The following is a 13,138-nucleotide window of genomic DNA, read 5'->3' as shown; positions in this document are numbered from 1 at the left end:
AAAATTCATTTATACATGTATTTATAATAATTTTCAGTTCATTTTCTTGGCAGCTTTTCCCCAATTGCTTAAAATCTGCAGGCCATCTCTAGCCAAGTTGCTTGTTTCCTTTTTTAACCAAAAGAAATCCATTTGCTGCAGGTTTAAATGTTTAAATTTTTACACTGTTGTCAATGTAACACAAGCATCTAATGTCGATCCAGGTTTCAAAGAGTTGAGCCTGAAAATTCAAAGAAAATCAAGTCTGCTGAGTATTGACACACAAATCCAAAAACATGACCTATGTATCTTACCCAAAATGAACTCCAATTCCAAACATCTCCATCACAAGGATGCAAGGACGCCTAGCTGCTCTGCATAATCAATATGGTGGCAGCCTGTAAATATATCGGCTGTAAGTGGAAACAACATAAATTAAAAGCCTCACATTCCAAGATATGCTGAGCTGCGGGCTGCGGAGCATACCACTCTGCCTCTAGGACCCAGTGCTGCTCCTCCTCAGCCTTTGTAGTTTTTGTGTGGAGATGAGGGAGACTGAGATGTGCTTCTTGCTTATCACGATTCACATCGAGCTTTTTTTTTTTTTTTTAAACCAGCTGAGGAGGGGGTGCTGAACAGGACAACTTGAAGCCAGCATCACCTCCCATAACTGCCGGTTTTTTTTAATACATATTTTTTAAATTTCATTTGTGTCTTTTAAATTTTTTATTTTTATTTTTTAAATTTGGGGACACGATGAAATCCAATGCATTTCGGTTGCATTCCTGCTGCTGCCTGGGACTATGATTTATCAATGCTCGCAGCTTTGTTCTCATGACACACTTGCACTCATTCAGTCTCATCCAAACAGGAGCGAGCGGTGATTTGTCTTTAACTTTCTTGCATCTTCGACGATTCCAGCTGCAGCAGGTACTTTCTGCACTTGAGGTGAGTCTGATTTTTTTTGTTTTGTTTTAAACCTCCCAAGCTCAGACACAAAGGTTCATTTTATTATTATTATTATTTATTATTATGAGGGGAGATGCTGGAAAAGCGTGGGAGAGGAGCACGATGGCACATTTGCTGTCATATTATTTGGTTATTTTGCGCATTTAATGATTTGCTTTATCGTCTAAAATTGGTGCTAGAGCTTTTAGATCGGTGTACAATATTTTTGGTAACAGTAATATTCAGTGAGTGGAGGCGTGGGACGTGTCAGTGAATACTAATTGCTGCTATTCTTCTTCGTCTATTTTTTTTTCGCGTGCTGAAGGGAATCCCACAGAAATAAGTGATGGACATAATGACATTACGGGTCACATATAAATCCACAGGCATGTCAAGCCGGTTAAATAGATGCTCTGTTCATTCCAGCGGCGGTCCTGCTGTGTGTAGGTGTTGAAGCAGCCATGTGGAGCAGAGAGAGCGCTCCTCTACTCCTCGTCTGCCTGCTGGCGCTCACAGCTCTCTGGAAAACCAGGTGAGTTTTCTTTTTTGAATGAGGGGGAGACGCCTCGAAGCGATGATAGTGCACGAGCTGTATAGGATCACTCACTGTGTCTCCGGGGACGCACTGGAGGTCTCCATTTATCAAGTTTTTATCACACAGGAGTCATTATCAGTGGACAGACAGCGCGCAGGAGGAGAGGAGCTTTTCAGTCTGACCATAAAAATAACCCGGAGGGCATGTGTGGGGGTAATTATCCAGCCTATTGCAGCTGGGGTACAATTTCCAATGCAGGCCTGCATGAACAACACTGGCTTCCAAGGTTATTTGACATTACAGATTCCATAGAGCAGTTTTATTAGCCTATCAATATCACAGGTTATTAATTTTAGTTTTAATAGCCTATTATAATTTAGGATAATAGCTGCATCCGATATTAACCTTGAAATCAAGGCTGTAGCCATGGAGTCAAAATCAGGGGGGACCAAAATCTGGAGGGTCCCCCACCCCACAAAAAAAAAAAAAAAAAAAAAAATCCTGTTATATTACTAAGCAAGTATACCCAGCTGGCAGGGAATGTTCCCACAACATTGACTAATGTTGCCTACAAGTTGCAATAATGTTTTGAAGAAAACATTTTAATCTAATGGTAAAATAATGTTTTAAGGATGTTTATCATTTCAAATAATGTTCCTATGAGGTTAAATGCTGACTGAGATGTAAAGTTTTAACTGCAACATTCTGAGGATGTTTTGGTGATGTTGAGAGGTGACAGATTGTAGAATGCTCTTTTTATAAAATGTTCTCATGTTACATGGGAACAAAGGAAGAACATTTTCAAAGCAACATTCAGCACATGTCATTAAGGACTGAGATTACAGACCTTTTTTTTTTAAAAAATGAAAATGTAATGTAATGTAATATGTTAACAAAAAAACCCCAAAACATTTTAGAATTTTTTGATATTTATAGAGAATGGAAAAGGAAACTTGCTGCTGACAACATTACTAAAACATTGCATTGTACCATTCTCAGTTTTAGAATGATTTTAGAACCAAAACTTGCTAGCTGGGTAAACAGTATACTGTATGAACATGCAATACGCCAGTGCAATGGTTCCCAACTGGTGGGTCCTGGGCCACAAATGGGCTGCTTGTCAATTCTAAATGGACCATGACTTGAGTACATGTCAAGTTTGTAGAAAACGCACATTATTTTGAAGTACATTTAATTTTCTGGCACAGACCCTTTATTTTGAAGCGCCCTTTCTGTTCATTCTTGTAATATGTTTGATTTATTTGTGTTCAAAAACAACGCGTTGTTTACGTTTTGTGAAATAAACATGTGGTAATTCATCTAATGTGTGGATCTTGAATTAATGACTAGGGTAAAATCAAGACCCTGTGACTGGACCAGTTGAGAACCATTGCACTAGTACACTATTATAAAATGCCCCAGGGATGACGTTTCCCTGTAGGCTGACGCAAAAATCAGTGTTGCCCTGGTTCCCTTCAAAAGTCGAATTGAATTTTAGATTATTGCAGAAAAAACTGCAGTAAAAAAACATTTATAATACTTTAGAAATTTTGTTCAGTGAAATAATCCTCACAAATGAACACCACTTTAGGGATTTTTGAAGCCTAAATGCAATCGCCAGAAGTAAAAACAAATGTTAGCAACCATCTTTTTAAAGACTCATAAAAGCTTCAAAGTTTGCGAATGGGGTATTTACTGACATATTTTATGTTGTGGAAAAAACATGAAAGTCTCTTAAGCAAGTGTTAACGATGGACCTTCAGGCATCTAATCACAAACACACTGACTTCAAGACGAGGGAACCAGAGGTGCTGAAATGCAAACTAATTTTGGGGTTTTAGGACTAATTATTGAAGTTCTCTTTAGGTAATAATAATTATAGCAATTTGTTACATTTATCTATGACTACATGTGCTAATTAATTTTGAAAACTGCGCTGCAGGGTTACCTGACGTATATTTATTATCAACATATTGGAGGGGACATTTCAAGTGTATTTGAATATTAGGGGAGATATGTCCCCCTCAGTATATCATAATTACGGCATTGCTTGAAATTCAAATTTGTAGCCAACAAGTCTTTTTTTAGAAGAAGAAGAATACAGCTACTGATAATGTTAAAAATGTGTATATATTTTATTTATGTGGCATTATTGCTTCAAATTATTATGTCTGAAAATATAACCTAACCTGCTTTGCCCCTTCATTTTATCCAAGGCTGGGCCCCCACTCTTTCATCAAAGGACATCTCACATTATCACAGGTGTAAAGGTGTCTTTTGACAGTTTAGGGTCGTTTGAGTGCTCACATTAGAGGACAGTTGAGAAAAGACAGAAACAGACAATTGCAGAAGCATGAGAGGCAATTAAAAAAAGGCTCCTGTGCTAAAACTTCATGCAAATGTGAAACTCTGCAATTTGGGTATTGTCAAAATTCCCCAATTTCCCACTCGTAGTAACAGCTATGGAGGGCCGGTCATGTACTCATAACTCTTTTTTTAATGATATTAGTAAGACATAGTTTTCTACTATGACAAGTGAAATAATGTGTAGAACGGGTAAACCTCACAACAATCTAGAATTGTTAAGAAGTAAAACATGGAAACATATTATGTTGCCTTTCTTGAATTAGCTAAATTGGCTTTATTGGTAAAAAATGGGTTTTTTTTTTTTTTTTTTTACATTATTTTATTTTTTAAGCTATAACTGCCAGCAATTGTGGCTTTGCAACCATTTGGGTTTACTGGTTTGGTTTACTGTAACTTAAGTAGGTGGCGTCTTCAACGGTGAGCTAGCTTTCAGAAATTCCTGATATTTCCAAATTTACAGCCAGGTGCCTGGAGGTCTGTACAATATTACATGAACATAACATACTGAGTACTAAAAAAATGCACGAGTTTCTTTAATAGTTATGTGTAAGTTAATATTATTGGAAAAATATCCTCAGAAAACCAGCGCAGTAACTTTAGCTGCTTTTTTTTAAGCTAACATTGCTAACAGGCTAACCAAGCAAGCCTTAAAAACTAGCTATCTTTTTAGACAGCTAACATTAGCAGCTAATGTTAGCACAAAATAATAAATATAAGCTGAGTGAACCTTGATTTAGAGATAATTTAGTTTTGTGAGTATTTAACTTAAAATTTCTTTTCACCCAAGGTTTCCTACACATGCTAACAAAGATTTGATTATGATTTGATGTATCCTCAGTCTGATGAGGCTAATGCTAACAGAGCCTAAAGATATGCTGGGTGTTTGAAACTGTGGCAATAAAGCACTATAGTTATGCTAGAGAACATACTGTAATTGTAAATAAAAAATAAAAATATAAACTGATGGTAAATAATAATATTGATGATAATAAACTGTATTTGTATAGCACCTTTCATACATGAAATGCAGCCCAACGTGCTTTATGTCAAAGAAATTGCATGCACAAGTGCTTTACATGACACAGAGGACAAACACACAATAAAACCTACATGTAAAAAAATAAGATGGTAGTGGTAATAAAAGTAAGAGAAAAATAAGGATAGAAATATTTAAAAAATATATAGTGCACAGTATACATAATCAAGATGGAAAAAAATAATATTAATGAAGAAATTAAAAAAAATAATAATAATAAAAATGAGAGAAACATTGTCCAAATAGAAAATGCCCAGATGTGAAAAATGATTAATATTGTATAGACTTTAGCTGCTTGTTTATCCTAAAATATGCCCATAACCTGTGGCTGTTCCACCAGAGCTGTCGACAGCGGTGAATATGTCGAGCTTTAATGTAGGACCTTATCTGAATTTATTTACCATGAATCTCTAGCTCTGATTACATTTGCATATTCAGTTGTGTTTTGGCTCCAAGATCAGATGGCTCACAAATGTTCTGCCTTGAACTGGGTCATCCGTGTGGATGAGAAACAATGTGTATTTGTGTGTGCGTCTGTGTGGGCATGTATAAAGTCTCTGCCAGATCATAACGACCCCCTTTTTTTCATAAATCAAGCCTCTGTGGAAAACACAGTTATGAGTCTAAATATAATTAAAATTTAATCAAACAAATTCCTGTTGGTTGAAGTGTCCCATAGCTGGTCATGCTGTTATTGTGTGTCTGTCGACTAGGTCAGTGAATGCCGATGCCGCATCTGATGCCTTTAAAACCAACATCACGTTGTTCACACGGATCCTGGACAGCCTGCTGGATGGATATGACAACCGTCTACGACCAGGTCTCGGGGGTAAGGAAATGATCTGCTATCCTTAGCTATGCAGAAGTTGATTCTTTAATATCTGTACTTTTTAGATGATTCTATCTAACTTCCTAATTGAATGTTTTCTGCTCCAATTTATTATGATGTAGCACATGTGTCTTCTTTAAACGCTTGATGGCTCATTTGGAGTGAGAACACTTCATTTAACATCGGATCTGTGGTACTGATAACCTTTGGCAACAATCCCCTCAAGAATAAACTGACAAGCACACTCTGTGCACAAAACATTTAGGTTATATAACCCTCACTCCACTTCCTGGAAAGACACAACAGCCAAACTGGCCACATTTAACCCTGCAGAGGGCTATATTCTCGCTGAGTTTTTCCAGAAAATGCCCATTGGATTTGTCAGATAATGTAGGAAACAAAGTTGTTTGCTTGTGCTGCGTGGTTACAATGCTAGTGTGATTGTGTGGACATCGGTCTATACATTCCTTCTTAGATTACATATTCTTCAAGGAGCAGTTTGAGTAAAATGCAACATTAAAGGTGAATTATTTCATATGACCAGGAACGACCAGACCCCAAATTCCAATATTTGGAGTAGGTCCTGGAGATGTTTGCACTTTGAGGTGCACAGCCTGAAAGCCTTAGCCTGTTTGTCATAAGTGTTGATTCAGTGGAAATCTACCAAATCACCACAACACTTTGAATGGTCAGAGAATGTTATGCCATATCTCAGGCTTGAAAAACTAAAATTCTTCAAGAGGTCAACTATGAGAAAGCTTTGTTTATATACATGTATTTGTTTAGTAGTGATCGTACATTGGGAATAATTGGGTATAAAAAAACAAATGCAGGGAAGTACCAGAGGTAAACAAGTCCCAATCACTGCAATGGCATCGCCTTCCAATACACATGCATTTGAATGCAAGCTGTCATATCAGGGATTTTGGTTTGAAAAGTGAGTTTTAAGCAACTTCTGACTCTCAGCCGAATGCGTCCGTGGTCGCTTGTAGTAACAGCAGCTGTTAAAAAAACACAAGCAGAACATGTAGGTGTCCTCATGAAAGCTTTCACGTTGATTTAAACAATTTTGAATGTACACTAATTTGTTAATAATCTGCACCAGCAATAAATATAAGTTACTACAAGAAACCAGGGACACCTTCAACTGAAAGTCACCTATTGGACTAAAACACCGGCCGTTCTATGTTCAGTGAATTTTTTTTTTTTAACAGTGGAAAATTGAATTGTTACTTGGCTGACAGTCAATAATGTGTACTTTTTTATCGATTTATTTTTTAAAAAGTTTTTGCCTCAATTAGCTAAGATCATTAAGAAAATCTACAACCTTTGCTGCTGTCACTGTTGGCAGGCAAGGGTCATCAGATTTCGTGTATAATCGCTGTCTGGAAGTTGTGATGTGTGTTGTTACGTAGGCACGGCTGCTTTTAGTCATTTCTGTGTCAGCTCAGCCAAATATGCGCTAAATTTAGGCTCTTACGCCCATTTTGCAAGTCTTGGCGGTGGTGGTGTGTGGTTGCAAAACACTCACTGGCATGTGGAAATGAACTTGCTGGTCTGTAAAGTCTTCTGCCGACTTCTAGCTAGCTAGCTGCCAGCCAACCAGGTTGAGGTTTTCAGATGTAAATATCAGTTAACACTGAGGAGAAATGAAGAATGGGCACTAGCTGACTTAGCATCCTGCTAGCATTGTCAGGCATTAGATAATAAATTGGACAACCTCCAAGCCAAATCCAATGGGTTATCAGGAACTGTAATATCCTTTCATTCAGCGAAAACTTTGCTAAATACTGTACAGCACCATTCAAACAGGCGACTTTTTTTATTTGCTGATCGGGCAGAGTAGAGGGCTCAGGAGGCATGTGCTTCACGTTGAATAAGTATTGGTGTGATGGTGGAAATGTGAGTTGCTATCCTTTTGCTGCTGCGAATCAATGCTATAATGTTATGAAATTCAGAAGCAGAGTTGAGTATCTGTTTTTGGGAGGAGCAGCCATGTGGCTGTTGAGCTCAGGATGTATGGACAGTTAAATCAGTCCACAACCAGAAGCCATGGATTACCAGAGCCACCTGGCAACATGGACAATTATGAAGCAGCAGCCAACAATTTAAGGGGATGCAAAAAATGACTAAATTACAGTGCAGTAAGTTATGTGGGATCAAATTTCATTGGAATTGTACCTTGCCTAAATCCATGTGACAAAATAAATAAGTAATTAATTGATCGATGTCATTTTGCACTGTGAGTTATTAATCTTCTTATTGGGAAAAGCTCAACAAAGATTTAAACAAAAAATCTTATTATAAAAGTTATAAATGTGGTGTGCAATAGATAGGGTAATGTATTTTATGTTAAAATATTTAAAATTCAGCCATTAAAAAGGGATTCTCCTAAGCTTTGAGGTTTGACACAGTGAATTTTCAGCTTCACAATCATGATAGGCTTCAGTATTTTCCACTCTCTTCAGAGGACACTCCCTGCATTCTGTGAGTCGATGAGAGTCACGTCTGTGGCCTCAGTGCACCACAGTGCTTCCCTCTCCATCCTCACCTCTCCCATCATCCTCCATGTTTGGCATCTCATTTCCAGCTGGCCCCTCACCCCAAAGCTGAGCTCCTCCCTCAGGATTTGGTTCCATTTGAAATTCAAATTCCTGGGGCCATCAGCCCAGTCCAGGAGCTGCCATATGGGGAACAGACCTCCTTTAGCTTGGCAGCGCTCAGCCTGTACAACTGGACCTACAGTAATGGTGCTGCTAGCTTATTTACTGTGCAGGAAAAGAATACATGTTGGCCTATTGCAACACTGTGGCTTAATATCTCACTTTTAGACCCTTCATTATCATATTTCATGGAATTTTCCATCAAACATGGTTTATGCACCAAAATGTATGATTAATGCATCCCTAGAATTATGAAATATATATTTGGACCTGGAATTTTTAGCAAGATGTTGTTTAGACCGTTGGAGATTAATAGGATTGAATTATTAAATCCATTGATTTTGACTACATTAACTCATGACTCTCCAACAGACAGCTCTGGAGAAGTGAAAGTGTTAAAAGCAGACATGGAGGAAATCAGCGACCTGAAATAAAACATATAAATAAAACATTCAAACATAAATTGAGTACTTTCGTCCAATGTTTCGTATAGTACTACGAGCTCATACATTATATCAGATTCGTCTCCAGTGGGAGTAAAACTCCCAACACTCTAGATGCAGTACCACACTGTAACCATTAACGTACATGAGGGCTACATCGTGGAGCAGAATTCAGTCTAGGAGGAGAGAAATGACCTCAGATGGAGTTTTCCACACTGTAGACACATTAGATCTTTATGTCTCATCTGTGGCAAAAACATGTTAACGCTTCACTGAGCCTTGCTTTGTAACACGTTTGTAATGGCTGAAAAAGGGTCTCATCACAGCTGCACGAGTGTGTTCACTCAGACATACAGTGTACTCTGGGATACAGAGTCAGTCCCTTTCACAGTTTTTATGTTCAAGTAGTTTTCACCCAAAAAAGGAGCCTGAATCCCAATATATCTAATATTCATACTGTATGTAATCTCGGTTTTTATAAATATCCAAATATTCAGTCATTTATTTACCGCATCATTACACATGAGTTGACACATGCAGAGCTTTACAAAATGTATTTTGCTTTATTGTCCTACATCTTTATATTTTACTCTGTTGCATTTGAATTTAAAGACATTTTTTCAATGCCAATGAAGATAGGCATAGGGTTGGGTGATACATATGAAACGTGCACTTGGGGGTCCTTCTCGAGAAAAAATTGAGTGTCTAATACTTGATTTCCTGCATTCTGGTGAATTTGTGCAATTTGTGCAAAAACACTGCTAAAAAAACACTGGGAGGGGGCAAATGTATATTTTTTGAATATTGAGGGGCATTTGGATCTTGCGACCCCCCTCAAAATCTATGCTTATGACAAGACAACAAACTGCAGCCTTAAGAAATAATTCTAGCACTTCTCAGACTAACCTATCTTCATACAATGGTTCATATGATTTTTTACGAAAATGCACAACTGTCTATATGATAGCTAACAAATTTGCACCCAATAAATGCTGTAGTCACATTACGTATTTAATATAAAGTTACATAGGTTAGGTTTGGGGAAGTAAAGCCATGTATTAGGTTTAGGAAGGGAAGCATTGTAACAATGTGCTTAAAAAATGACTCAAAGTTCACTGCTGTTTTTTTTTACTGTTTTAAACGTTTCTGAACACCAATCACCTGGGAGAATGTCCTGCATTAGTTTGAAACGCACAATGGTTATACAGACAATGGTCTGTTTGATGTTGCACAAAAATGCACATTGAATGTACCTTTGACAGACAAAGCAAAGGCAGCAACTCAGGGAATAATAACATAAACATCAACAAACATGCCAAACAGAGAAAGGTCTAAACAGTCCAACAAAAAGGCAAGAACACAATGGGAATACAAAAGATCAACAAGAATAAAGCAAATAAAAGGAATAAAAGTAATAAAACAAGCAGATCTCAAAAGGCAGTTAAAGTACGAAATAGAGTTTGAGAAAATATAAGAATAAATGCAATAAAAGAGGATAAAAATAATACAGGGAATAATATAAAAAGACAATGTCGCATTAGTGGGGATAAAACCAAAGTAGCATGCCATAAATAGAGTCGTCAGGCTATGTACTTTATGTAAAGTTGTATATGGCCTGCTCAGACACAATTTCAGTCATGTTAAATCCACTGCAGGGCTGTTACTATAGATTACATTAGATTGTACAAAAAATAGTGTAATTTTACATCAAGGTGGAGTGTTGAGTTAGTGTTTAGGTGTTTTTTTTTCCAAAGGTGTGCGACATTTAACTCCATCCTGTTGAGCTCTCTGCTGGGTCTTATTGCAGCTAACAAGAGATGTGAGTTGAAACATTTTACAGCTCTCGCTGATAATCAAATGATAAGATGGAAAAGATGAATCTAGGGCAGAGGTTTTCAAGATGAACCCACGTGTCCCCTTGGGGCTACTAGAAGGTTTCAGGGGGGAGAGAAAAAAAAACAACATCCGTAATCGTTTCAACAATGAATAAATTGGTGTGTGGGTTTAGGCTGCATATTTTTCTTGAATTTATTTATAGAAAATGCAATATAACCACAGCCATGTGATGGCTTAACAGGCCTATTGCTCTCAGAATCTAAAATGGCTATTTTTCTCCAATACAAAGCCTGTAATGTAACTACTGTGGACTAAATTGAAGCCCTAACTGGTTTAATCCAGCATTTATTTTTTATACTTGTCCTCTGTTTCGAGTGTTGAAGCAATACCAAGCTCTTTTAAAATGCAGCAATTGGTTTCTGTCACTTTCACTAAAATCAAGCCAGGCTGCGGAGAGCGAATCCAGAAAGCACAGTTGCTCCCACATCATCATTAGTGTGACTGCGAGGCAGCTCACTTCTGTTCATATTCACACTTCTGCTACTAATTTTTTTTCCACCCCCAAAATTTGTCATTTAACTAGGACTCCACACTCAGAGCTATACATTATGTTCCGGCTTAAAAGCAGGATTTTGATATTAAAATCCAAAAGATGCTGTTGATTTGTCAAGAAAACGAAAATATTTTTTTATTTTGGTGGTTAAGGTTACTTCACCAACAGGAGAGGGTTAAGAGGAAAATATGCACAAACACTAGGGTAGCCTCTCATATGTCTTGACTGTCTAGGTTAGTGAATATCCATTTATGCATGTGTTTAAAGAAGAATTAAAAGTTCAAACCACGACAAAAAAATCTTTAAAGCAGCAGTAGTCAATATTAGTTTATTGACATTTGGTCATATATGACAACTATGACCCTGTGTTCTGTGAAAATCCAGACAGGTATCTCCCAACTCTTCAGTTCCATGGGCTGTTTAAGCATCTTTCAGCTAATTATTTTGGTTTTACCGCCTGCAACTTTGCTTGGCTCGCTTTAATATTGCACACACATATCGCTCTGCGTGCAAAATGCGCATTTCAAAATCAAACTTTAAATAACATACATTCATATTATTTTCATATTCATATTATTTTATACTTTCATTGATTTATTTTATTTTAACTAACATCAGTCCTAATCATAAAAATCAAATATTTGAAATATAATTTTCAGTTTTTTGTCATGATGCTGTCATGATGCTACTATGTTTTTAAATGAAAAAAAAAGAGACTATTTTCAATATGGCTTAGGGTTAGGGTTTTATGTATTTGTTTTTTGATTATCATAGCCTGGGATATGTCATTGATTTTCAGCAACATTGACTGTGACAGTGCACCTAATGGAAATAGCATGTATTTTCTCCATATGCCACATATGGTGAAAATTATGTAATCATAATCAAAGCCCAGAATGACACCCAGGAATAATGCAATGCATATTTTTATGCTTTGATGGCTGTGGGATCAAAAATTGCATTTTTAATGAGTTTCAATGGTGCATTTTTGCACTTAACAGTATGAATGCAACTATTTTATTTTCACTGTGTATTTTAGATTTGTTGTAGGAGCTGAGCAGGAAATTCCAAAATTAAAGAAAAACACACATCTTGCCAGAATTAATAATATCTGCATGAACACAGCCAAAATTAAGAAGACGGCAGTGGCTGGGATATATTTTGGCTTAATTTTTGTTCAGTGGGAGTAAATGGAAATGCATCGTCCATCTTTTTATAAAGTCTGTGTTTAATGCCAAAGAAAATTATGCTGTTTGCACACTCAGAATCTTCTTTTGTATTTTACGTGTAGTTGATGTTGCCTTTATTGCCACCTACTGGCCCAGCAAGCATCATTTTTGTCCTGGTGTGGAAAACAAAGGTCATATGGACATTTTTTAATGGGAATAATATCAGTTTTCAGAAATATCAGTACATGTCAAGTCAAGTCAAGTCAAGTCAATTTTATTTATAGAGCCCATTATCACAAAACATGGTTTGCCTGAGTGGGCTTTTCAGTTTACGACATCCCTCTGCCCTTAGACCCTCACATCACCCAAGGAAAAACTCTCGAAAAAGAACTCCTGTAACGGGGAAAAAAAGGAAGAAAACTCAGGAAGAGTGGTAGAGGACGATGAGGGATCCCTCTCCCAGGACGGACAGACGAGCAATAGATGTCGTAAATAACAAATGAAATACAATCATGGCCAAAAAGGAAAGAGAAAGAGAGAGGGGAGGAGAGGGGGAGAGAGGTTGAGAGAGGGGGAGAGAGGCACAGCAATAGTAGAAACAGATGCATGTCATATTACAATAATGATAGGTGTGAAATCATTAATAGCACTCTATGATGATGTAGAGGGTAATGATAAGAGTCTCATGCACATGTTGATAGAGACATGTAGACAGTACCTAAATGGATGTTGCTGAACATTTGTGTTGTTTGCACTGTGGGCGATATTGTGATATGTTTT

The 13,138-nt window shown here is 37.2% G+C and overlaps 1 protein-coding gene across 1 annotated transcript in view; it reads left to right on the top strand.

Annotated features, from left to right (window-relative positions):
- The first annotated feature begins 575 nt into the window (after positions 1-575).
- gabra2b (gamma-aminobutyric acid type A receptor subunit alpha2b) overlaps positions 576-13,138 on the top strand; it is a 45,911-nt gene continuing 33,348 nt past the window's right edge. Inside the window, exons 1-3 of the mRNA XM_042493382.2 lie at positions 576-927; positions 1,354-1,459; positions 5,579-5,694. Of these exons, the coding sequence (XP_042349316.1) occupies positions 1,389-1,459; positions 5,579-5,694 (187 nt within the window). The 5' untranslated portion in view covers positions 576-927; positions 1,354-1,388. The remainder of the gene's footprint in view (positions 928-1,353; positions 1,460-5,578; positions 5,695-13,138) is intronic.

The sequence above is a fragment of the Plectropomus leopardus genome, chromosome 8 (assembly GCF_026936395.1).
Source record: "Plectropomus leopardus strain MGB_pleo_1.0 chromosome 8, ASM2693639v1, whole genome shotgun sequence".
NCBI classification, from domain to species: Eukaryota; Metazoa; Chordata; class Actinopteri; order Perciformes; family Serranidae; genus Plectropomus; species Plectropomus leopardus.
This window is presented reverse-complemented; position numbering and strand designations above follow the sequence as displayed.